This window comes from Numenius arquata, chromosome 25 (assembly GCF_964106895.1).
Source record: "Numenius arquata chromosome 25, bNumArq3.hap1.1, whole genome shotgun sequence".
In the NCBI taxonomy this organism is placed as follows: Eukaryota; Metazoa; Chordata; class Aves; order Charadriiformes; family Scolopacidae; genus Numenius; species Numenius arquata.
Genome location: NC_133600.1, coordinates 5,853,770 through 5,877,460, shown reverse-complemented (window position 1 = coordinate 5,877,460; position 23,691 = coordinate 5,853,770). Strand labels below are relative to the sequence as shown.

Genomic DNA, 23,691 nt, shown 5'->3' with positions numbered 1-23,691 from the left:
TCCTCCCCCCGTTGAGCGGACTTGGGGCCGGGCGACCGCTCCGGAGGGGTGCGAGGGTCAAGCGCTGCCTCCGAAGGCCCGGGGAGAAGCCTCGCACCGGGAGCCGTTGGGCGCCGGCCGCCGGGCAGGGGCTGCCCCGGTCCCGCTCTCCTCCCCGGACCCGGCCCGGCCTCCTACGCGCAGACGACTCCCGAGCAGCGGGTGGGTCAGGCCTAGCGGGGCCCGGGCCAGGCGTCGGGACTCAGCAGGCCGCCGCCTCGGCGGGGCCCGGTAGCGGCGCGGCCCGAGCAGGCCCAGCGGAGACGCGGCTCCTGGGCCGGCCCCGCGGCCATGGGGTGGGGGTCCGTCACCGGGGCAGCGCGGCCGGTCCCGGAGCGCAGGCGGCGGCTCGGCTCTCCTGGCACGGTGCGGAGCGAAGCGGAGCGGCCCGGTCCCGTCCCCTCAGCGCCCCGCCGCCATCTTCCTCCGCCGGCACCGACGGCAGCGACACGGCGCCTGCGCGAGCGCCGCAGGGAACGCTGGGACGGTGGAGGACATGCGCCGGCCCCGCCCCGCGATGTAAAGTATGGTATCTCCCGTCATGCATCGCGTGCGCGGACCGCCGCTCCGCAGGGTCCCTCAGCCGCAGAAACGCCGAAATTTCTCATAAAAAGAAGGATTTACGTAGAAAAACTGATGTACATCGCTTGAGAGAGTGATATTCTGGGGAAAAACGTAGAAATCTGGGAGGGGCTGCCCACCATGACTAGAAAATTATAAAATAAGGGTGGTTTAAGTAGCTTTGTGGGGGGAGGGAGTACCGTGCTCGCTTCGGCAGCACATATACTAAAATTGGAACGATACAGAGAAGATTAGCATGGCCCCTGCGCAAGGATGACACGCAAATTCGTGAAGCGTTCCATATTTTTTTCCCCCCGCAACCATCGGAACCACCCCCAGCCCCGAGGAACCCTTTTGGGCCCCCGCACCACGGGCCGTGGGCTGCCCCAGCCCCAGTGTGTGGTCTCCCCGCCATAGGAGAGGGGTGGGGGGAAGAGACGAGCACCCCAAAACCTTCACACCCCCCCGGCCCTGCTCAGGTCCCTGCCTGGTGGAGGTCCCACAAGGACACCTGCCTGAGGGCTGAGACCCCTGTCCCTGCTAGGACACCCTGGATGGGGAGAAGGTGGAGAGGAAGGAGCCCCAGGGAGTGGCGGGCGGGCACCCCTGCCCAGGGACCATCCAGGGTGAGGAAGACCCTGGCTGACCTTCGGCCACTTCAGGGAGGTGCTTGGAACGGGCTGGCCTCTCTGTGTCACCTGTGCGAGGGCCACCCTGCTGCCCCCCATCCCGCTGTGCCCCCCTGCCCCGTGTCCCCCAGTGGGGCTGCAGCGGTGCAAGGGCAGTGAGCCCCCCAGGCAGTACCACGGGTCTTTATTTAATTACTCCTTTACAGCAGGCTCTGCTCTGTGCAGTCAGGGTCCCAGGGCCAGCCCCAGCCCCCCTCCCCGGGCCCAGGGCAGCCCCCCCCATGTCCAACTCAGCCCCCCGGAGGGTACAGCCCGCCGAGGGGGAGCTGGGGCCAGCCCTGCCCTGGTGCTCTCACCCTCCCCAGCACCTGGAGCGTCCTGGGAATTGATGGCAGGCGGGACGCGTCCAGGCCCCCCCATGCAGCTCTGGGGGTCCGGGGTGCCCAGAAGCCCCAGGACCCCCGGTCATGCTGTGGTGACGGCTGGGGAGGGCTCCGTGGGGCACTGTGCCCCACTCAGACAGTGCTTTCCTGGTAGCTATCGTCCTCCAGGAACGGTGTCAGCCTCCTCCCGGGGCTGGGGGCCACCAGGGCCGCATCCTGCCCTGGGGTCGTGGCCCCCTCGGGGTCCTCGTCGCTCTGTTCCTTGGCAAAGTGCACGAAGACCTGCAGGGAGGGCAGGGTGAGGGGCAGCGCCGGCAGGACCCCGTTCCCCCATGCCCTTGTGCCCCGTGTCTCCCGTCACCTGGTCGAGGGTGGTCTGGGACACGGAGTAGTCCTCGATGTGGCAGGGGCCGCGGTGGGCTGCCAGGACGCTGAAGACGCTGGCCAAGGAGGCAGCGCGGGAGGGGAGCTGGAACTGCAGCAGCCCCCCGTGCCGCTCCTTCAGCACGATGCCAGGGAACTGGCGCAGCATCAGGCTCTCCACTGGCCCCGGCCCGGGGCCACCAACCCGCACCACCACTGTGTAGCCATCCCCAAACCTGCAGGGGAGAGGGGGACATCGCTGCAGGGTCCATCTGTGTCCCTGTCCCCTGCAGGGTGGCCGCCCCTCGCCGCCAGAGCCCTCCCCGAGCCCCCGGCCCCGTTACCTGTTCTTGAGGTGCTGGACGCTGCCCAGGCAGCGGAACCGGCCGTTGACCATGATGGCCATCCTGGTGCATAGCGCCTCGCACTCCTCCATGCTGCCAGGGGGCAAGGTGTGAGGCCTGGGGGGCAGAAGGGTGCTCCCCTCTGGGGGTGCCATGGGGGCAGAGGGGTGGGGGCTCACCTATGGGATGTGAGCACCACGGACCTGCCCTCCCGGATGACGCTGAGGATGCAGTCCCACAGGAACCGCCGGGCTCGCGGGTCCATCCCCGTCGTGGGCTCATCCTGCGACAGCCCCGGTGGCCATGTCAGCCCCAGCAGGGCCAGGCACTGCCACGGGAGCCCCCCACTCCCCCCACTCACCAGGAAGACGACGGGGGGGGAGCCGAGGAGGGCTATGGCCGTAGAGAGCTTGCGCTTGTTGCCCCCGCTGTACTTGCCCGCTGGCCGGTCTGCGTGCGGCTCCAGCCCCAGTTTGGCGATGCCCCACTGGGCCACCTGCCAGAGATGAGGAGGGGATGAGGATGGGGGTGCCCTGGGCTGGGGGGGCCAGGGCGCGGGCCCTACCCTGGGGGTCTCCTCCTCTGGGACACCACGCAGGCGGCTGTAGAACTCCAGGTGCTCCCGTCCTGTCAGCAGGTCCGTGATGGCATCGAACTGGGGGCAGTAGCCCATTTGCTGGTGGACGGACTGTAGGTCGGTGAGCACGCTACAGGGACGGGGACACGGCTGAGCGCGCTGCGGGGACGGGGACAAGCTCCAGGGATGGGGACGAGGCTGAGCACACTGTGGGAACAGGGATGAGCCCGCTACGGGGATGAGGATGAGGATGAAGCCGAGCGCCAGCACACTGCAGGGATGAGGGCAAGGAGGAGCACAGGGTGGGGACAGGGATGACGTGGGGACAAGGAGAGGGGGAGCAGCGGGTTGGCTGTGGGGTCCCTCTGTCTCGCCCACCTGTGCCCTTTCAGCCAGGCCTCCCCCAGGGTCACCTCCGTGTCCCCCGTCAGCATCTTGAAGGTGGAGGTCTTCCCTGCGCCGTTCACCCCCAGGAGGCCGAAGCACTGCGGGGCACAGATGGGGGTTACAGCAGCCCCAACCATGCCCACGGTGCTGTCCGTCCATCCGTCTGTCCATCCGGCACTCACCTCCCCAGGGGGGACGGCCACGCAGAGCCGGTCCACAGCCGGAGCCCTCCTGCGCCGATAGACCTGCACAGCAGAGCCCCCCGCCTGTCACTCACCAGCGGGACCGGGGGCTACAGGAGAGGCTGGACCCCCGCAGCAAGGGCCGGGGCAGGATCCAGCCCCACGGCACACACCTTGGTCAGGTCCTTCAGCAGCAGGAGGTGGCCGTGTGGCTGGGTGCTGGCCACCCTCGCCCGTTCCCGGGCCACATCCTGGTCCTCCTCCCCCAGCGAGGGCAGCTGCAGAGCCCGTGGCCTGGGGGCAACAACGGCAGGGGCACTTCCAGGGCTGCCCACCCCATGGCTGCCCCACGGCTGCCCCACGGCCGGTCCTCACCCCAGCCGCAGGAAGAAGCGGTATTGCAGCAGGAGGGTGAAGAGGAAGAAGATGACACCCTCGATGGCCATGGCGAACATGTTCTTCCCCACCAGATCCCAGGAGAGTGGGGACACAAAGCGCTTGTCCCCTGTGAGTGGTGAAAGGGGCTGTAGAAGAGGGCGACACCAGGGAGGGCCCCCGCGCTGGCTGGGCTTTGGGGAGGGGGAGCAGCCCCGATGCCCCCGGACTCACCGAACCTCTCAAAAGCGTCGGCCATCGCCTGGTTCTTCACCATGTCAATGAGGCCTCGGCCCAGGCAGAAGTGGGGGAAGATGAGGAAAACTTTCTTCAGGACGCGGTTGATGTCATTGAGTTTCTGCTGGGGCAGCAAGGAGAGGGGTGGGGGAGCTGGTGCCAGCTCCATGGGGACATGGGGGGCATCCGGGGAAGCCCAGGGGCTCACTTGGTCCACGAAGAGCTCCAGCACGAAGGTGGCCACGCTGCCATTGATGCCAATGAAGAGGTTGATGCAGGTGAGGGCCACGTAGGCGGTGCTGGGGATGCTGAAGAGGAAGGAGGCCGGGTACATCAGGGGGGTGATGGACCAGCTGGAGGGGCAGAGAGATGGGGGCTGGCTAAGGTGCACCTCCCGTCCCGGGGGGCACAACAGGACAAGCCAGCACCCAGCCCCCATCACCACGACCCCCTGAGCCAAGGTTGCCCCCAGCCCTGCTCAGAACCCCCTCTGTGTCCCCTCCTTCCCAGGGTCCAGCCCCGGGGGGGCTCCCCCAGCCCTTCACCCGTAGAGCAGCAGCAGCAGCACCAGGGAGGGAAGGTTGGCGGAGGACACATAGGACTTCTGCTGGAAGCAGAGGAAGATGAGGATGACCAGCAGCGCAGGGACCAGGTAGTTGCACTGTGGGCACGGAAAAGGCGGGGAGGGGGTCACAAATGGGACCTGGCCCCCCTGGAGCTGTACCCCATCCCTGTCCCCGACCCGCACCATGTCCCAAGCGAAGTTGCCCAGCCAGTAGGTGACAGGCTTCATCCCGCTGACAAACTGCAGGTGCTTGGCCTTGCTGACCCGCTCCTCGATGAGGAAGAGCACGAAGCTGGCCGGGACGAAGGACATGGCGAAGATCACGCAGATGGAGACCAGCACGTCCACCGAGGTGGCCATCCTGCCGCAGAGGGGAGGGCTCAGCCGGGGACAGCAGGGGACCCTGCGGGACCCGTGTTCCCGGCACTCACAGGGCGGCCTCCGAGAGCTGCTCCTTGGTGAGGTTGAGGGGGTGGTTGGTGGCCGTGATGCCATAGAGCGCGGGGTCGGTCCCGGCGGGCAGCCGGGCACGCAGCAGCCCATTACTGGCCACGTTGACAAAGGAGACCATAGCGTGCCAGCCCTTGTTGTTGAACCAGACCTGCAGCCCAGGGAAGCCCGGTGTCTCAGAGACTCCCTCCCACCCCAGCCCTGTGCCCACAGCACCCCGAGGGGCTCCCACTGCCCCCTGGCTCAGGCTGAGATCAGATCTTCTCAAGATGCTCCCACTCCGGACGGGGACCCAGGTGCCACATCCCCGCTGCCCCACAGCTCTCTCTTGGGGTCAGACGTACCTTGATGTTCCTGCGGGCGTCCAAGCCCTCGATGAAGCGGCTGAGGTTGCGCAGGAGCCGGTCCGAGGGGCTGCCCTGGATGCGGGAACAGGGAGTGAGGAGCAGGCTTGGGCCAGAGCCCTCCCAGCGCTGGGATGCCAGAGCTGAGCTGGGGGACCTGAGCCCCAGCCGTACCAGGGTGATGTTGAAGAGCGCCTGGAGCTCCAGCACCACCTCATCCACCTCCAGCGCCGACGGCAGGGCCTGGGAGCTGCCAGCGCCCAGGGAAAATCCACCGTACCTGCAGGGATGGAAGGGCACTTCCAAACCTGCCATCCCACGGAACCCCTCCTGGCCCCTCCACCCTGCCCTGGGCACCCCGCTTGCCCAGAGGCCACGGTGAGGGGCACGCAGGGAAGGGCTGAGGTTGCCCAGATGAGGACTCTGCCCATGGATGGCTCAGGCTCTGCCCTGACTCCATAGGGAAGCTCCTGCCCCCCACACCCTATCTGCTCCAGCCCCCCCAGGCTCACCTCTGCTCGTTCACCCACTTCTTGTTCCTCAGCCTGAAAGAAATGGGGTGGGGGGAGAAACACCCCCAAGGAGAGGTTACAGCAGCACCTGCCCGGCCACGAGTCCCCCAGCAGCTCCCCCTTTACCCCGCGGTGCCCTCACGGGGTTTGGTCCCCAGTGTCCTTCCCTGCTTCCAGCGCGGTGGCAGCCTGTGCCAAAGCCCTGCCCCGTCCTCCCTGCCGTGTCCCCAGCGACGTCCCCAGGGTGCCCCCGGCCCCAGCACTCACTCCTGGCGGATGATCTGGGGGTAGGTCTTCACCAGGTAGTCGGAGATGTTCCTGCCCGTCAGGTTCTGCAGGATGTCGCCTGTGCCCCTTTGCACCTGGGGGGACGGACAGATGGGTTGGACGGACACACAGACCCACTGGCCTCCCCAGAGCATTGCCTGCACCCGCACCCGGCAGCGCTGGTGCCCCCCACTGTGAGCTGGGGGTTACCTGGGGTGGTGGGAGCCCCCCGGCCCCCTTGGGGCAGTCAGGCAGCATCCTGCGAGCCCCCGGCCCGCTGCACTGGCACGGAGGGGACGGCTCAGCCTGCGTCCAGTTCCCATGTTGCAGCGTTTCCAGCAGGGCTGGGGGGGCTGGGGGGGCCGAGAAGCCATCGGGGTGGGAAGCTGGTGGGCACGGCCCTGTCCTGGGCACCCAGCACCATGGGGGGAGAGAGAGACCCCTGTTACTAGCCTGGAGTGAGCCAGAAGCATCGGGACTTTCCCCAAACTGTGAGGATGGCTGGGGGGGTCCCGTGGCATGGCACTGGCTGGCAGGGCTGCCCCCAAGCCCCAGCTGCCCCCTCCCAGCCCCCCCGGCCTCGCAGCCACTCACTCCTCCCCAGCATCCTTCATGCACTCGGTGCCGAAGCCTGGCTCGGCCAGGAGCGCGGCCAGCAGCCGAGCTGTGTCGGGGTCCCCTGGGGCGTCGTTGCTGCCGGGAGATGTGGGAGTGAGCTGGTGACAGTGGGGGACAGGGGACACGGGGATGGGGGACATGGGGGGACAGAGGGATGGGGACACACCTGAAGAAGGTGAACTGCTGCCCGTACATCCAGGGCCGGAGGCGCAGCGGCGGGTACTTCCCGAAGGGCGGCACGATGAGGCTGAAGAGCAGCGCGATGCAGACGAAGACGGCAGGCAGGACGATCTGCCGGGGGGGGCGGGGGTCAGGGCTGGCTCCGCACCCCCTGCCCCATCCCCTCCATGCCGTCCCAGCCCCGTTCCCATCCCGTCCCGGTCCCCCGGCTGTACCTGTGCGAAGAAGCCGCGGGTGCTGCGCCGGGCGTGGAGCATCCTCTTGATGAAGAGCGCGCGGAGCTGCTGGCGGGTGAGCGCCCAGCCCCTCACCCTGCGGCAGGCCTGCCCGCCCCCCCCCCGCAGCAGGTCGGTCTCCCGGGACTCCTCTGCTGTGGGGACAAAGATGGGTCCGGCCTCGGCAGAGCCAGTGGCGAGGGGCAGGGGCTCAGCTAGGTGGTGAGGGGGGGTCGGGGTGTCCCCCCACCCCAGCAGGGTCGGGGTGCTGCATGCAGGGACGTGACGGGAGCCCCCCAGCCCTCCCCTCAGCCCCCGACTCCTACCTCGCCGGGCTCCTTTGGCTCAGTGTAAAGGAGAGGAAAGAGGGGTTATAGCCACGCCGGCACCTGCCCGGCCAGGTCAGCACCAACCCAGGGCAGAGCCAGTTCCCCAGATTGTCACAGCCCCCCCAGACCCCCGCGGCTGCCCCCACACCAGCTCTGTCTCCAGGAGAAGGGGCCTGGATACTTCCCCTGGGATTTCATGTCCCACCCCAACCCCTGCACAGAGCCAGGCTCCCCCAAACCCACCACTGTCCCTGCCCCTCGCCCTGCTCGATGCCCTGGGGGGCACCCCAAGGCTGGGCAGGGGCGATGGAGCATGGCTGAGCCTCCTCCTGCCTGCAGGGATGCGTGTCCAAAGGGATGCCTGCTTGGATAGATGTGCCTGGACTGATACGTGCCGTGGCCCCATCCCAGGGGCTGGGCACCTCAGGGGTCCCAGGACCCAGCTCCCCCCTCCTTACCCAGCTCCCCGTCGGCTGCTTCTGCATCCCCCCCCTCGCCAGGGGCTGCTCCACTCCTGGTGCCTGACAAAACGGGGGTGAGAGCACCAGAGTGGGACCGAGGCCAGAGCCTGTGATTCTTCCCTGCACCCATGGGTGCTCCCAGCGGGGACCCCAGCCCTGGGAAGGGCGAGGGCCACTTGGGGTGCTGGGGACACCTGCATCCCTCTGCTCCAGGCTGCTGAGCATCTCCCCCCAGCCCCCGCCCTGCACCCCAGCACCCTGAATCTCAGTCCCAGCCAGCACCGAGGCATTTTACCTGCCATGTCGGTGTCCAGCCCCGTGTCCTGGGCCACCTTCAGAAAGATCTGAGGGCGTGAGGGGGTTGGCATTAAATTTGGCCACCAGCACCCACCACCCTGGTGAGGCAAATCCCCCAGGTCGGGGGCAGCCCCTGGCAGAACTCCAGGGAGGGTGGGCACCCCGGGAGCCACAGCTCCTCCAGGTACCTCTTCTAGGGTGGTGTCGGAGATGCCATAGCTGGAGATGCCCAGTTCCCCCAGGCGGGTGTCCAGCTCACGGAAGAGGTCCCCGAAGGCCCCATCCTTGGCCCCGCTGTAGGGCAGGACGAAGAGCACCTCATGCCCAATGTCCTCCACCAGCCGGGAGCCGGGGACCAGCTTCTGGATCAGTGCTGAGAGCTGGGTCACATCTGGGGGGACAGGGAGGGCTGGAAGCCTGGGGCAGGAGCGGGTGGCCAGCGCAGGAACTGGCCAAAGCTGGCATGTGCCCTGCATTCTGGTCTGGGGGTCCCCCGGGGGGCTGCAGGGGGCAGGAGGGCAGGGAGCCCCACCAGTGCAAGGGGGCCAAGAGCTGGTGGCAGGGCAGGGTGTGAGGCTGAATGCACCCACGCCCCCACCCCAGCCAAGGGGGGACATGTGGGGAGCACCCGGGGGGTGACACCGTGCTGAGGGCACAGGGAGGGATGGGACCCTCACCCACAGCGCTGGCCTCGCTGCCCCGCTCGCTGCCCAGCCCCGTGTCACTGCTCTGCTCTGAGTCGCTGCTGTCCTGCGGGAAAGGATGGCCGCAGCATGGCACCCTGTGGCAGGACCCGGCCCCAAGCCTGGGGCTCGGAACCCCCCGATCCCCGGGACAGAGGCACCGGTCACCCTCTTGGCTGATGCTCGGCAGGGCCAAGGGACCCACCTTTTTGGTGGTGCTGGGGACGGTGCCGGTGCTGCCGCCCATCCCGACCGGCTCCCGCTTCACCAGGGTGAGGTGGTAGCCGGTGCCCAGCCTGGCCTTGAGGAAGAGTGGGGACCCGCAGCAGCAGAGCCGTCCCTGCGAGATGATGGCTGTACGGTCCCCCAGCAGCTCCGCCTCATCCATGTAGTGGGTGGACAGGATGATGGTGCGGCCTGGGGGGGGCAGGCAGCAGGATGGACCCCCAACCTCCTCGCTGGACCCCCCTTTGTGAGCATCTCCCCACCAGCATGTCTCCCTGCTCGCCCCAGGGGCCCTGCTGCTGGTTCTCCAGCGCTGGGGGGCTCAGATGCTTGGAGGGGGAAACGGGGTTCCCCCACACCTCCCAGCCCTGACCTTTGCGGTACTTGAGCAGCAGCTCCCAGATGCTGCGGCGGGAGTAGGGGTCGACGCCGGCAGTGGGCTCGTCCAGGATGACCACCCGGGAGCCACCCACGAAGGCGATGGCCACTGAGAGCTTCCTCTGCATCCCTCCTGAGGGGCAGCAGGGACAGTGTTGGGGGGTTCTGGGGCTGTGGACCCCTGCTCAGGTGCCAGTCCTGCCCCCCACACACCTGAGAGGTTCCTGGTCTGCTCCCGTCGCTTGTGGGGCAGCCCCGTGTCCTGAATCAGCTGCTCCATCTCTGCCTTCACCTGCTCCTCCGACAGCCCCTTCAGCCGCCCGTAGAACCAGACGTGCTCCTCCACCGTCAGGCTGGGGTGAGGGGGGGGGTGAGGGGGGGCAGCCCAGCCCATGCCAGCCCCCCATCCCTCTCCCCTGCCCGCCCTGCCCCTACATGTCGAAGAGCACGTTGTGCTGGGGACACATCCCCATGGTTTTGCGGATGCTGTCGATGTCAGAGCGGATGTCCCAGCCCAGGATATAGGCAGTGCCGGCAGTGGGAGGCAGGAGGCCGGTCAGGATGGACCTGGAGGGGGTTCAGTGGGGAAAGGGGGTCACAGAGAGCAGGACCAGTGGGGCTTGGGTGCCCCATTCTATGCAGGGTGCTCAGCACCTGGCCTCGTGGGGACTCATGTTGGGGCAGATGGGACGGGAACGTCGCAGCACCAGGGCAGAGCCAGGCTCAGCTCCCGTCCCCACCGTGGCCTCCACCTCCCAGCTCACATGGTGGTGGTCTTGCCAGCCCCGTTGTGGCCCAGGAAGGAGGTGATCTGCCCCTCATAGAAGTCCAGGCTCAGCCCATTGACGGCCACGCGGCTGCTGCTGCGGTAAATCTTTACCAGGTTGCGGATGGAGACGCCGGGCTGGAGCTGGGCAGGCGGCTCCTCCACCAGCACTGGAACCCACCAGAGGGTCACATCCTGGACAGGACCCCTCACCGGGGGGCAAAGCCCGGGCGGAAGGGCTTGAGCCCAGCTCGGTGGCTACCAGCCCGCGGCCACGCAACTCCAGGGTGGGCAAGGGCTCACCTTGGGGTGCAGAGAGAGGGCTGGTGGGATAGGGAGGGTGCCCAGCTGAGGACGGCTCTCCAAGCCAGTAGCTCTTCAGGAAGGGGAAATTCCAGGGCTTGGGGATCCCATACTGACCTGCAGCAGATGGGGACTGAGTGGGGCTGGGGGGGCTGCTGGGGTCCAGGGGGGCTGCTGGGGACTGGGGGTCTACACTCACCTGGGAAGACACCCTCAAGGTACCAGGTGGCCAGGCCATAGAGCCCAGCATCCAGCAGCAGCAGCCCCATGGCCGTGGCAAAGTTGTAGGGGTCTCCTGGCACAGGGCTGGTGGCCAAGTTGTGCCACTGGATGCCCACCCCCTGCTCCTCGTAGAGGGAGAAGTACTCGCAGCCGAAGCCAAAGGCTACTGGTGACAGTAAGCTCTGGTGGCGGCAAGAATGGCAGCGTGGGCAGAAAGACCAGCCGGTGGGGGGGTCAGCCCAAAGCCCCCCACTCAGGGTGCCTGGGAGGCATAGGGGAGGGGGCAGCCATGGCCACTCACCACGAGGACACGGAGCGGGAAGGTGATGTGGTCGCGCCAGGCGACACACAGCACGTAGGGCAAGTAGAGGGAGAAGTAGATGATGCCACCACAAGCCGAGGCCAAGTTGGCACGGGGGAAGAAGGTGCTGATGAGGAAGCACTGGCTGATGGTGGCCACTGAGAAGGTGCCGAGGAAGAGGAAGATGACGGCTGGGTCGCTGTAGGGCAAGATGTTTCCCAGCTGTGGATGGAGACAGATTGAACCCTGAGGAGCCCCCTGTGCTGGCTCCCAGCCCCGATGCTCCCCAGGTCACCCACGCTGTCCCCTGTGCCCTGCAACCTGCCTTGAGGATGAGAACGAGGAGGGCAGAGCTGAGGAGGAAGGGAATGAAGCTGCTGAGGAACCAGCTGAGCCAGAGGATCCCACTGCTCAGCCCCATGGTCTTCATAGTCTCCTTGAGACGGGTCTCCTTCTCGTGCACCACCCCCTTGATGATCATGGCCACCGAGTAGATCCAGGCCAGCGTCATGAAGAGGGGCAGCGAGCGGTTCAGCACCCGCAGGAACCTGGGGGAGATGGCACCAGCCCTTCCACCTCCAGCCTGGCACCCTGGGGCCACCGCCAGGCAGGGGACACCTGGGGCATAGACCAGCCCTGTGCCACCTCCCTGGGGCAGCAATGCTGCAGGGTGCTTGGACCCGTCCCCCACAGCAGTGGGTCACTTGAGGGTCCTGGGGGGGCTGGGGCCACCCCCCGCCACCCACTCACACGTCGTCCACGTAGCAGGGGTAGGGCATCTGCTGGACATAGACCCCTGTCCGTGGGGCAGCCCCCGTCTGCACCCGCACCACCGCCTGCTCCACCAGGTCCTGCACATAGACGAAGCCCCCCCACACATAGCGCAGGTCGCTGAAGGGGTCAGCTGCGGGGCCCGGGTCCCAAAACCTGGGGGGAGAGCATGGCGCTGGGAGGGGGTCCCCCCCAGCATGGGCACAGGATGCTCGGGGACCATGGAGACCGAAAGGGTGGGTGTCCCCCGACCTATCCTTGATCTTGTTGGTCCTGGTGACATCATCGATGTCCATGCGGATCTTGTAGCGGACGTGGGGGGGCAGCGCAGGGGCCGTGGCGTTGATGGGGGGCTGGAAGACCACAGCTGCCCAGAACTGCTGCTCCTCCAGCAGCTCCAGGGCCCGGGCCACCAGCTGCTCCTCGGTGGCCACCGCCTCAATCTTGTCCAGGCAGACACACTGCAGGCAGGGTGGGCAGGGCTCAGTGGGGCTGGGGGAGCCAGCCTGCCCAGGTAGCCAGGGTGACATGTACCTCCATGAACTGTGACAGCATGCTCAGGACTGTGTCGGCATCGGCGTACACCTCCTGCCAGGTGGGGCCTGGCCCCGCCGCCGGCCCCCCCAGGAACCCAACCAGCGCCGGCAGCTTCCAGGAGGTGCCATTGAGGAATCCATCCAGGAGCTGGGCTGTCCCCGGGGCTAATAGCAGGTCCTGCAAAGCACCAGGGTGATGCAGCTCCCAGCCAGGACCCTCTCCCCCCCCAGTGCACCCCCATCTCACACCCCACCGCAGCCCAGTCCCCAATGGGGAGAGGGTCTGGGGGTCACGCACCCGGAGGACCTGCATCTCCAGGCTGCTGTTGAGGAAGGTGTAGATGCGGGGTCCCAGCTCCCGCCAGGCGCCCCCCATCTCCCCCAGCACCGCCAGCTCCCGGAAGGTCCGGTTCACCTACGGGAGGAGGGGAATGAGGCAGGGTTGGGGTGAGACCCCCCCATATTCTCCCTCCAGCCCCCCACTTACCTCAGCCATGATGCTGTCGGGGCCGGGGCCGGGCGGCGTGTACAGGATCTTCCCCATGAAGAGGGGTTTGATCCCCCTCCAGAAGATCTGGGAAAAGGGGCTGGACTCCATGCTGCGGACCAGCTCACGGCAGAAGGGACCTGGGTGGTGACAGAGCCGAGTCCTTGCCACCAGCCTGCCCCCCCCAACTAGCCACCTGAGCCCCCCCCCCCCCCGCCCCTCCCTGCAGCCCAGCCCACTCACTACTGGTGTTGCCCGGGGTCTTGGTTCTCCGCTCCGAGCTGTTGCGGTCCAGGAAGGCTTTGACATCGTTGTCCTCGTACCAGTTGAGGGAGGGGATCCGGAGCCCCCCACCCTCGGGGTGCCCACAGGCAATGCGTGACAAGGTCCCAAAGGCACCCGAGCCGAGCTGCGGCGGGAGCTCGGGGCGCTGATGGCCACCAACGCCAGCAGAGCTGGCGTTGGTGGCCATCAGCGCCCCGAGCTCCCGCCGCAGCTCAGCGAGGCTGGTCATGGAGGAGACCTGGGGGGAGCAGAGTGGGGCTGTGGGGCACAGGGACACCCAGGGATGCCGTGGGGTGCACGGGGGGTGGGGGGTGGAGTAGGGGAGCTACCTCCTCCATCAGGGACGCTGCATCCCGCAGGAAGGTGCCCAAGGCTTCCACGGTGCCAGTGATGCCACCTACCTCTGAGCTCAGCTGCTCCTGCAATGGGGGGCATGGGAAGGGGGGGGGGGTGTCACAGCCCCTTTTGGGGGTGGATCTCTGCCCCAGTGCCCTCCAGCACCCAGCTTAGCCAGGTTGGATGGCACTTTGAGCAACCTGGTCCAGGGGGAGGTGTCCCTGACCCTGGCAGATGGTCTTTAAGGTCCCTTCCAACCTAAACCAGTCTATAAATCTATGATTCTGTGGTGGGGCGGGGGGCTCACCACCAGGAGCCGGGGGAGGTCGAGCTGGGAGAGGAAGGAGCCCTCCATGGCGCGGAGCTGGGGGCCGGGCAGGGCGCAGAGCTCTTGCTGCAGGTGCTGGCTGCCCCCCACCAGGAAGCCCCCCAGCTCTGAAGCGTTGCAGACCACGGCCTTCAGCGGGAGACGGGCGCTTGCCAGGGAGAACTGGGGCGAGGAGAGAGGGTCGGTCACGCCACGTGCACTGGCACCGTGGGCACCAGAAGCAGGCCCCACACCAACACTCACGATGCGGGGGCTGAGCTGAGCCCCCATCAGCTCCTCCACCAGCGCCGGCGGCAGAGACGTGTTGGTCTGGAGGAACCATGAGAAGGTCTCGTTCTCTCTCAGGTAGTCTCTCACTGGCCGGGCTGGGGGGGGGACGACAGGGGTCAGCCAGGGGGGTCTCACTCCCCCAGCAACCCCAGTCCCCAGTGCTCACCCCTCTGCTGAGCCCCATTTCCCTGGAGCCGGCGCAGGACCGGCAGGAGTTGGGAGAAGCTGCGCAGGAGCCGCTGCCCGTCGGTGCGGAGCAGGATTTGCCGGGCTTCGGTCAGGAGGCGGGAGAGGCTGCAGGGGCACGGGGCAGATGGTGAGACCCTGGTCCCGCTGCCTGGGCAGGCCCCGCAGCCCCCCACCCTTTGCCGCTCACATGGAGCCCTCGAAGTTGCCCACCACGCTGGGGGCCTCTCCTGCCGTCGGGTGCCGAAAGCAGGGGTTGTTCATGTTGCAGATGATGCCCTGGAGCCAGGGCAGGGTCCCTGCCGAGGGCAGTGCCTTGTTGGGGAAGTGGCCTGCGGGAGAGGGACAGAAGGGCCTGAGGTTGGGGGGGAACATGGGGGAACATGGGTAACACCCCCATGCAGGGAGATGCCAGTGAGCCCCCAGCTCATCTCCGCCTCCCGGGTTTGTCTTCCCTGGTGCCACCCAGGGCCATGGTGGGGCCCCGCAGGGCTTCTGGACAAGGGGGGGTCCCAGGTGGGGCCGCCCCAGAGGGCACAGGACACTCACACTCGTGCTGCTGGAAGGGCGGGTGGGATTGTCGCACCGAGATCAAGATGAAGAAGAGGAAGAGGGGCCAGAGGATCTCGATGGCCAGCTGGATCTGGGGGAGACCCATGATTGGGGGGGGTCATGGTCCCCATTGGCATCCAGGGCTCTGCCTGCCCCCACACCAGGACCCAGCAGCTCCAGGCACCCTCCCTCCCTGGGGGACCCACTCACCCGCTGCCGTCGGCGGTAGGTGAAGTTCTTCCAGAGCAGCAGCCCCAGCTGGGTGCCCACGGCCATGGTGGGGGCGTGGGGGGCACCTGCCCTGCGCCCCGCTTGGCTCTGGCTGCAGGAGAGAGCAGGGGGGGTTAGTGCTGAGCTGTGGGCTCTTGTTTCCCTCTGGCTCGGGGCTTGTGGCACCCCAGGCACAGCGCTGGTCCCAGCTGGGGGGGGTGGGGTGGCAGGAGCCAGCCCCGCATTCCAGCAGCAAAGCTCCTTTCCGGAGCAAAGCCCTCAAATCGCATTCTTTTCTAAACCAAAAGCAGCAAACTAGAGCACAAGCTCTGCAAGTCCCTCCAGGTCAGCGCTGTGCGAGGAGCCACGAACGGGCTTCACTCACCCCGCCAAGCACGGGGAGCAGCCGGGCCCCCCAAAAGCCTTGGCTACGAGAGGGGCTCCGAGCCCCGGAGACCAGCCCGTGCCTCAGTTTCCCCGTGTGAGGGATGTGGCCGGGCCACCAGCGGGGTCTGGTATTTCTGGTGAGACCCTCGGCACCCACGACACCACTCTGGGAGGGGGAAGCACTTCGACGCCCCCGGAGCTCAGACACCCAGGCCCCCCCAGGTGCCCCCCGAGCTGTCCTGCCCCCAGCAGCTCCGGTTCGTCCCTTCCCCAGCCTCGTCCCTGCGAGCCCCCGCGCCCGGCCACATCCTGAGACTTCACCCACCCCCGGACCCGGCAGCCCCCCCGCTTCCAGCGGGCCGGCTTCGTGCCGAGCTCCGGCAGAGGCGGCACGACCGAACTCGCAGCTTCCCGCCCGGCAAAGCCCAGCTCCGGAGCTGGCCCCGGGCCACCCGCGCATCCCGGGTTGGCGACCGAAGCTGCAGACTCACCCGCCGGGGGGGTCGGGCCGGGGGTCGGGCCCGAGGGCTCTGCCCGCGCTCGGGGCTAAGCCGGGTCCCCGGCTCGGCGGGGATAAGCGGGCACCAGCCGGCGGGATTAGGATCCCTCCGGGAAATCCGGCTAATCGGCCTGCGGGGCCGGACACGAGCGGCACCGGAGCGGGGTCCTGGGGGGGGACCCCTCCGAGGGGGCACCGGGACTCGGGGACAGCCGTGCCACCCGTCCTCCGCCGCAGCGGGAGCGATGGGGGGACCCAGCGCCCCGGCTGCCAGGGTGGGGGTGACACCGGTGGAGCAGGGGGGCCGAGGCGGCTGGTGCCAGGACCGGGGGATGCTCCGGGGCTGCCGGGTCGGGAGGGGCCTCGGCGGCTCTTTTCGGGACCAAACAAACCCAAACCACCGGGATCCCCCAGAAGCCGCCTCCCAGAGCGCGACTCGCGTGGGAATCTGCTAACTCACCCCACGGGGAGAAACACGCCCCGTCGCTGCAGCCGGGAGCACGGCGGCCCCCGAGCCCGGCACCCCCCGGCCCCCGGCCAGCCGCGCCGACCCCCGGAGTGTGGAGCCACGGGGAGGCGGAGGGACCGGGGGGGTGATGGGGGACAGGGGGACAGTCCCGGGGAGGGGGAGAGGGGTGTGATGGGGACAGCTTCGGGGAAAACAGCCCGGGAGAGGAGACGGGGACAGACCCGGGGGGACACGCACAGCCCGGGGGGGCACACGGACAGTCCGGGGGGGATGACGGGACATGGGGACACCCCAGGGGAGTGACGGTGACAGCCAGGGGGGGAGGGGAGGTGCGGACAGCCCCGGGGGGGACGCTGCGGAGCCGAAGCCCGGCCGCGGCTTCCCCCCGGCGGCACAGCCCCCCCCCGCCCGCAGCAGCCCCCGGCCCGGGACCCCCGAGACCCCCGTTACCTGCTCGCGCCGCCACCGCGCGGCCCCTTTAAGAGACCCCGCGGGCTCCGCCGGGCGGCTCCGCCGGGCTCGCGCGCAGGCCCCGCCCTCCCCGCGCTACAAAGTAACCGCGGGGCGTGACGTCATGGGAAATGAGTCTTAAAGGGACCGTGCTGGGGGGTGGGGGGGTGGTCACGAAGGGGGATGCGAGGGGCTGGATCGTCCCTGTCCCTCCCCACCGCTTCCCTCGCCCCGCCCAGTTCTGGCCCTGCCACGCCCACCCCGCCACGCCCTGCCACGCCCTGCTCAGGGCGGGGGACACACACACCGTCGCGAGGGACAGACCCTTCCCCAGCAGGGTCCCCGGGGCATGGGAAGGGGGACACCGGGGGGGCAGCGATGGGGGTGAGGGTCCCGGAGGCAGCGACCGCTGAGTCACGGGGAGCGACCGGCACCGGGCTTGGGGGAGCTTTCCATCGCCCACGGGGGCTCACCCAGCCCTGGGGCAGCTCCCACCCCCCCGGGTGCGGGAGGACGCGGCCTGAGCCCTGACACAAGGAGCCTGCACCGGAAACCAGAAAGCTGTTTGGTTTTGTTTTTTTTTTTAAAAAAAAAAAAAAAAAAAGAAGGTTTCAATATAAGAGCATCTGCATCGCAAACCCCACGGGAGGCGGAGAAGCCGCCGGGCGCAGCAAGGGGCTGCACCGTGCACCGACACCCCCAGCCCCACACACTGCCCGCACTCGGGCATCACCCCACGGGGCAGGATGTGGCCGTGGGAGCCAGCCCGGGCTGGGGCAGCCAGGCCACCGGGGCACTGCGGCTTTGGGAGCGTGGCCGGGGGGTGCCGGGTCCCAGCCCAGCCCCGCGGCCACCACCGTGGCCTCAGAAACGTGGTCCCTACGAGTTCTGCAAAAAGGCATTTCCAGCTTCACTTCGAGAGATCGCACGGGAGTGCGAGGTTGCTGCGCACGCACACAGACACACACACTCCGTGTCCCCCCCGCTCCTCCGTGGGGCCAAGCCGTGTCCTGCCAACACAGGGAGGAGAAGCAGCAATGGGGGCAGCGTGGGGGGCTGCCCCCTCTCCTTGCCGAGGGATCCAGGCATGGTGGGTGCTGGGTGGGAGCGTGTCTTCGTGGCTGCATGAGAGGAGACACCGCCCCCTCCTTGGCGCTGGAGCATCCACCGTCTTCCCGCTGCGAACGCCGGGGCTGCGCTGGGGACACCCAGGGGCTGCGGGAAACAGCTGGTCCCTTCTCTAGAAATGAGATTTTTATTTCCTTGCTCAGAAAAATAGATTCGTTTAAAAAAAAAAAAAAAGAGTTTAAAAAGAGGGAATGATGAAAGTAGAGGCTGGAATGTGGCTGGCAGTAGGGTCTGTACACGAGATGGTGCGAGACGGCACTGGATGACGTCTCGCTCAGTAGCTCTCCTCCTCCTCACGGTAGTAGTGGTACGTGGGGGGGTCCCCGCTCTGGTCGCAGGCGGCATTGGCCACCTCACCCTGGCTGCCCTGCGGGCAGTACTTGGGGTCATAGATCTGGCGGCCCAAGCCGAAGACCTGGCCGCTCTGGTTGGCGCCCTGGTTGGAGCCCATCTGCAGCGACATGGAAGAGTTGTCGCACTTCTCTGTCCCCGTCTTGGCATCGTAGATGTGTCTCCTGGTGCCGGGAGCCGTCATGCCCACCTGGAAGGACAGGATGGAGCAGGGCTCGGCCACGGTCCCCACCACCATCCCTTCCCACCGTAGCCACGGTGGCTCACCTGGCTGGCACACTTGTTGGTGCCCATCTGGAGGCTGATGGTGGAGTGGTCCATGGGCGGCAGGATCTGGTTCTTGGGGTCGTAGAGGTGCCTCCTGGTGCCGTAGGCCGTCATGCCGGACTGACTGGCACACTTGTTTGTGCCCATCTGACAAGGGGGTCCAGTGAGATGAGCACTGCCCCTTCTCCTCCCTCCCCATCCCTCTGTGGCCTGGGGGGGCACAGTCAGTGCCCCCTGACCCAGCCCAGCTGGACGCTCTACTGGCCATTGAGTGCCGGACTCGGAGCTGAGATGGTCCCAGATCCCAAGCATCTTGGGGCATCTCCAGCCTCAGGTCCCCCCAGTTGTGCTTGGAGCAGTGACACTGGGTGACCCCCTCACCCAGCACCCCATCCCTCAGTAGCACGCGGGGAGCAGCCCACCTGCAGCCCAATCACGCACTGCCCAGCCTTCATCTTGGCCTCGTCAAAGTTCCTCTGCTGCTTCTCCGAGTACTTCACGCCGATGTCCACTCCACTCTGCATCCCCTTCGTCTTGGCCTGCCGGGGAGGGGCAGTGAGGAAGGATGAGGGTCCCAGATCTCCTGCCCTCTCCCTGGGCAGGGGGACCCCAGCTGGTCCCCGTGGGGCTGCGCCCCCTCCCAAGCAGCCACGGCATCTCCTGACGCCGGTCCCCGGGCACTCACCATGCCCGCCAGCGCCAGCAGCGACACCTGCACCTGCGTCAGGTTCCCGCTCTCAAAGAGGTCGTTGGCTTCAAAGAGGTCTACGGGGTTCATGCCATAGCTGGCCATGGCCTTGATGAAGTTGGAGAGGTTCTCGAGCTGGGGGTGGGGGGAGAGGGGTGAGACCCAGTGGGCGGCAGCGGAGAGGCCGGGATGGAGCCGGGGTACCGGCAGGGCTGCCCGCACCTACCTGGTGCCAGTTCTGAGCCGAGCGGTTGATCTTCCTCACCGAGTTGGGCTGCAGCTTGTTCATGAGCCTGGGGGGAGGCAGGGGGGAGCGGGGGCTGTGGCAGGGCAGAGACCCCCGGCGGCAGCAGGACATGGGCCCTGTTCAGGAAGGTCCAGCCCAGGTCTCCCCCACAAGCATGAGGTGATTCCCTCCCCCAGGTCCCTGCTGGCCCCCGGGGCTCCCCCCAGACACGGGCACTTTGGAGGTGACTCCAGTGAAGCAGTGCCACAGAGAAAACCTCTGATGGGTCCAACCGGCACGGACATAGCTGGATCCAGCCCACCCTTCCCACCCCAAGGGCTGGTGGGGGCTCCTTGCAGGGCCAGTCTCCCCCGTCCCCATCCGAGCGGGGCGGGGGCCGAGGGAGCACGGCAGGACTCACTCGCAGAGGATCACCCCATCCTTCAGCCCCTTCTGGAAATCGGGCCCGATCTGCTGCCCCGTGACGCTCTCGATCCATGTCCGCAGCTCGGCCTCCTTCTGCGGGTCGTACTTCTGGGCCAGCTGGGAGGGGACAGCGAGGGGACAGCTCAGGCACGGCCCCAGCGTGCACCCCAAACCCCTGGACTCCCTCCCCCCAGCATAAACCCACAGCAAGGTCTGGGAACAGCAGCCCCGTCCCGAGCACCATCCCCGTCTTTACGTACAATCGGGGGAGTGAGAGCAGACGGGCTGCCCCTGCCCGTGCCCCTCACACGGGAATGGGGACAGGAGCACGATGCTGCCATCAGAGAGCGAGTTGGTGTGGCCGGACCCGGTACGAGCCCACAGAGCCCGGTGCCCCTCGCACACGGCAGCTTCTGAACCTTTCCAGCAGGATGAGGAGGAACTGCCCCTGCCCGTGGGGGCCAGGAGAATCGCCCCCCCCAAGGGTCCATTCTTCCCCGTGCCCGCGGGAGCCCGGCACCAAGCCCCAGGGTCTCCAGCCGCCCGATGCTCTCCCCTCCGGCGGGGCCGAACGCGCCGCTGCAGATTCCTGGGTCACCGCGGCTATGCCAGGAATGCGGACGCCTCCTCCCAAATGGAGACCAGCTGCCCGGGCCCACAGCATCACCGGCAGCGTCACCGGCAGCATCACCTCGGCCCCGGCCCATGAGGGAAGGAAAAGGCACCTCAGCCGGGGACGGGAAGGAGTGGGAAGAGCCCCCTGCCCGGTGGGGAGACACCGGCCATGCCCATGGGCTGCACTGAGCCCCACAGCCCCAAAGGGGAAGCTCAACTGGTGTGGGACGCAGGGACGGTCCAGCTGAGCAGGGTCACGCTCAGGGTACCACGTGTGTCCCCACCAGGGGATCCCACTGTCCCAACAACTGATTTTCTGGTGCGTGGGCAGCCGGTGCCAGTTCCTCTTCCCAGCCCATGGCCAGCACGGGGCATGGGAGGGGGCGGAGGGGGCAGAGGGGACCAGCCCCTGAGCAGATCCCACCACAGCCCAGTTTGCAAGGGCTTGCATGGACTGGGAGGCTGCCACTGGTTTAACTGGTTCCCAGACGGTGATGTCAGCCTCCAGCAGACACACCGGTGCAGTTAAACTGGCTTAAGTCTTGCTGAATCAAGCTGAAGCACCCAAGAGCAGGCAGCGGTGAGGCTCCGGCGCGTGTCCACCCGCTCGGCGCCGGGGAGCCCAGCCCAGATACAAGCAGGGGCCCGTCCGCTTGGTGATGAAATGCAAATCCCTTGCGCAGCCGGGCAAGGAGAACCTGGAGTGGCCACGGCCACCACATCCCCACAGCCACGCGTGGCTGAGTCCCAGCAGCAGCACAGGCCACTGCCCAGCGCCCCTTCTCCTGCCTGTCCCACCCCCATCCAGGCAGCTCCCGTGTCCCCGGGCAGGGCACAGCCACACAGGGCCACCGGCCGACTGCCCTGGGGCCAGGGGGTGACCACAGCTCAACCTCTGCTTGCCCGGGGCCAGGGACAGCCCAGCACCGTGACCACTGCCCGTGCCACTGCCCAGGGCGGCAACGGTCCCCGGAGCCCAGCCCCAACCATAGCCCCGGGCTGCAGTGGGAGCACGGCCAAGGGAAGGGGCTGCTGTGTCCCCCCACTCCCCCTGGCCTGGCAGGACCCCCCCGCCCGTGTTGCCAGAGCCCCTGCCACAGCAGCGGAGCCCCTGCAAGGGGCACAGTGAAGGCAGGGATGGTGGCACCTGGAGTCAGGGGTGCACCCAGTGCTGCTCGCCAGCACCCCAGTCCTGCCCTCAGCGTTTCGGTCGAGGGGAGATTTCACCTGCCCGGGCAGGAGGGTGCTGGCAGGCAGGGCAGCTGCCTGTGCCCTGTGGCACCCAGCTCCTTCCTCGGGGTGTAAAGAGCCCGGACGGAGGCACCGGTTCCCCTTTCCCCTTCCGGCCCCACAGTGACTCGGGTGCACAAGGTCTGGGTGGCCGAGGGTGACCTGGGGGGGCGACTAGCCCTGTCTCCAGCGAGAGTCGTGGGAACACGGGCCAGGTTGGAGCATCCCACCGCGGGACATGGAGCTGCAGGGAGCAGCGGCAAAAGGCGTCAGGAGATGCAGAGGGCTGGGGCCATTGCCCATAGCCCCGGGTTTGCCGGGGCCTCGGGGCGATAGCAGGCACTGGGGGTGGGCAAGACAGCCTGTGTCCGGGACCCCTCCCAGACCCAGTTCCCTGGAGAGACCACCCCGGGACACTGCAGGCAGCGCCAGGGCACCCCAAGACCGGGAGCTCAGCCCCGGCACCTCCCACCCCTCTGAGCCCCCGGTAAACCGGGATGGACCCCAAGCTCCCTGTCCTCCTGTGACCCCCCAGCTCCTCGTCTTCTCGGGACCCCCCGGTTTCCCGTCCCCCCAGGACCTCTAGCTCTTTGCCCGCCGGTGGCGCCGGGACCCCCGATCTCCACCCCGGAGGCACCGGCCCCTCCCCGTCTCTCCAGGACTCCGGGATGCAACCCGTCCCCCCCAGCGGCGCCGGGATGCCCGGCTCTCCAGGAGCCCAGGAGCACCGGGAGCCGCAGCGCCCGGTGGCCCCGGTACTCCCCGGTACCCCCCGGGAGCCGACTCGCCCCCACCCGGTAGCACCGGGACCCTCATCCCCGACTCACCCGGTTCTTGACCTCGGCGGAGAGGCCGTAGGACGGGCCCTTGTTGAACTGGGAGCTGCTCATGGCGGGGAGCGGGACGCGTAGCCGGCACCGGAGCGGGGCGCGGGAGCGGCGGCGGGGCCGGGCGGGGCGGGCGGGGCGGGGGGGGGTCGGGCCCAGCCCCCCCGCGCTGATTGGACGGGGCCGAAATGCCCAAATAAGGGCAGGAGCGGCCGGATCGCGGGGGGGTCCCGCACCCCGACACCGGGACCCCAGGAGGAACCGGGGGGCACCGGGAGCCCGCGGGGCCCGGGGCTGCGGCTGGAGCCGTCCCGGGCTTGCGTGGTCGCAGCCCGATAGGCGGGCACGCGGGTACACGCGCGGGCACACGCACACACCGACAGACGTGCACACGCGTGTGCATCGCCCCATAAACCTGCCTACAGAGATGTGCGCACCCCGACCCACGGGCACATCGCGGGACGGACACACGCACCCCCCGACCCGTGGGCGCTCCCCCGCACACGCACACAGGCGCCCCCCCCTCGCCCACGCACACCCCCCGTCCCGCGCCCCGAGCCCCGGGAGCCGCCGGTCCCGTCCCGCCCCGTCGCGGCCGCTCGCCCCCCGCGGCCGGCAGGTGGCCCACGAGAGGCGGCACCGGCCCGGACCGCAGCGCGGCCCCGCGGGGGGGTCCCGGGGACGGAGCGGGCTCCCCCCTCGGTGGCCTGCGGGGGGGTGGCAGCCGCCCCAGCAGCCCGGTGGGCAGCGGCCGGGGCAGGATCCGGCCGGGGGTCCCCACGCCGCGGGAGCGGCACCCCGGGGGGATCTGTCCCGTCCTGTCCCCCTCCCGCCACCTCGCTGGGTGCTCCCGTGGGTGAACGGACCGTCGTGGGGCTGCGTTACACCACGGGTGGGGGAGTCACGGGTGGGGGGCCGTGGGTGCTCAGAGGCTGCGGGCTGGCGGGGGCCAGGAGCAGGGCAGTGACCCCGGG

The 23,691-nt window shown here is 68.2% G+C and overlaps 2 protein-coding genes and 1 non-coding gene across 3 annotated transcripts; 1 reads left to right on the top strand and 2 right to left on the bottom strand.

The window, feature by feature from the left end:
- The first annotated feature begins 801 nt into the window (after positions 1 to 801).
- Positions 802 to 908, top strand: LOC141475607 (U6 spliceosomal RNA). Its single transcript, XR_012463652.1, has one exon. It is a non-coding gene; the product is annotated as a U6 spliceosomal RNA (small nuclear RNA).
- A 467-nt stretch (positions 909 to 1,375) lies between these two features.
- On the bottom strand, positions 1,376 to 15,220 carry ABCA7 (ATP binding cassette subfamily A member 7). Its single transcript, XM_074163782.1, has 50 exons — positions 15,155 to 15,220; positions 14,942 to 15,035; positions 14,583 to 14,724; positions 14,373 to 14,500; positions 14,180 to 14,301; positions 13,916 to 14,098; positions 13,602 to 13,691; positions 13,231 to 13,510; positions 12,988 to 13,127; positions 12,799 to 12,915; positions 12,499 to 12,678; positions 12,217 to 12,425; positions 11,944 to 12,120; positions 11,519 to 11,741; positions 11,194 to 11,415; positions 10,870 to 11,074; positions 10,671 to 10,787; positions 10,366 to 10,537; positions 10,037 to 10,168; positions 9,815 to 9,954; positions 9,597 to 9,734; positions 9,204 to 9,415; positions 8,993 to 9,065; positions 8,504 to 8,706; positions 8,314 to 8,362; positions 8,016 to 8,078; positions 7,555 to 7,572; positions 7,229 to 7,383; positions 7,000 to 7,124; positions 6,810 to 6,908; positions 6,426 to 6,621; positions 6,216 to 6,310; positions 5,949 to 5,981; positions 5,611 to 5,716; positions 5,437 to 5,511; positions 5,074 to 5,243; positions 4,826 to 5,003; positions 4,623 to 4,738; positions 4,286 to 4,430; positions 4,075 to 4,198; positions 3,841 to 3,970; positions 3,639 to 3,759; positions 3,466 to 3,528; positions 3,275 to 3,381; positions 2,885 to 3,026; positions 2,681 to 2,815; positions 2,499 to 2,602; positions 2,320 to 2,412; positions 1,974 to 2,211; positions 1,376 to 1,894 (listed from the first exon to the last, which is right to left on the bottom strand). Exons 1-50 carry the CDS (start codon positions 15,218 to 15,220, stop codon positions 1,745 to 1,747), a joined length of 6,795 nt encoding a protein of 2,264 aa, XP_074019883.1. The 3' UTR covers positions 1,376 to 1,744.
- A 2,325-nt stretch (positions 15,221 to 17,545) lies between these two features.
- CNN2 (calponin 2) lies at positions 17,546 to 22,780 on the bottom strand. The gene is made up of 7 exons (XM_074163734.1): positions 22,718 to 22,780; positions 20,041 to 20,162; positions 19,620 to 19,686; positions 19,391 to 19,528; positions 19,128 to 19,244; positions 18,706 to 18,852; positions 17,546 to 18,628 (listed from the first exon to the last, which is right to left on the bottom strand). The coding sequence occupies exons 1-7, from the start codon at positions 22,778 to 22,780 to the stop codon at positions 18,362 to 18,364; spliced, it is 921 nt and encodes a 306-aa protein (XP_074019835.1). The 3' UTR covers positions 17,546 to 18,361.
- Positions 22,781 to 23,691: the final 911 nt, after the last annotated feature.

Excerpts from the sequence above, each read along its gene's own strand:
- ABCA7 (XM_074163782.1), bottom strand. The coding sequence starts at position 15,220 with ATGGCCGTGGGCACCCAGCTGGGGCTGCTGCTCTGGAAGAACTTCACC. Across the intron at positions 13,692-13,915 it reads ACCTCCCCCGGCTCCTGGTG|GAGCAGCTGAGCTCAGAGGT; the intron begins GTGAGCCCCCCG and ends CCCCCATTGCAG. Across the intron at positions 3,027-3,274 it reads GCCTGGCTGAAAGGGCACAG|CGTGCTCACCGACCTACAGT; the intron begins GTGGGCGAGACA and ends CCGTCCCTGTAG.
- CNN2 (XM_074163734.1), bottom strand. The coding sequence starts at position 22,780 with ATGAGCAGCTCCCAGTTCAACAAGGGCCCGTCCTACGGCCTCTCCGCC. Across the intron at positions 19,687-20,040 it reads GATGGGGTGATCCTCTGCGA|GCTCATGAACAAGCTGCAGC; the intron begins GTGAGTCCTGCC and ends GCCTCCCCCCAG. Across the intron at positions 19,245-19,390 it reads TGCTGGCGCTGGCGGGCATG|GCCAAGACGAAGGGGATGCA; the intron begins GTGAGTGCCCGG and ends CCTCCCCGGCAG.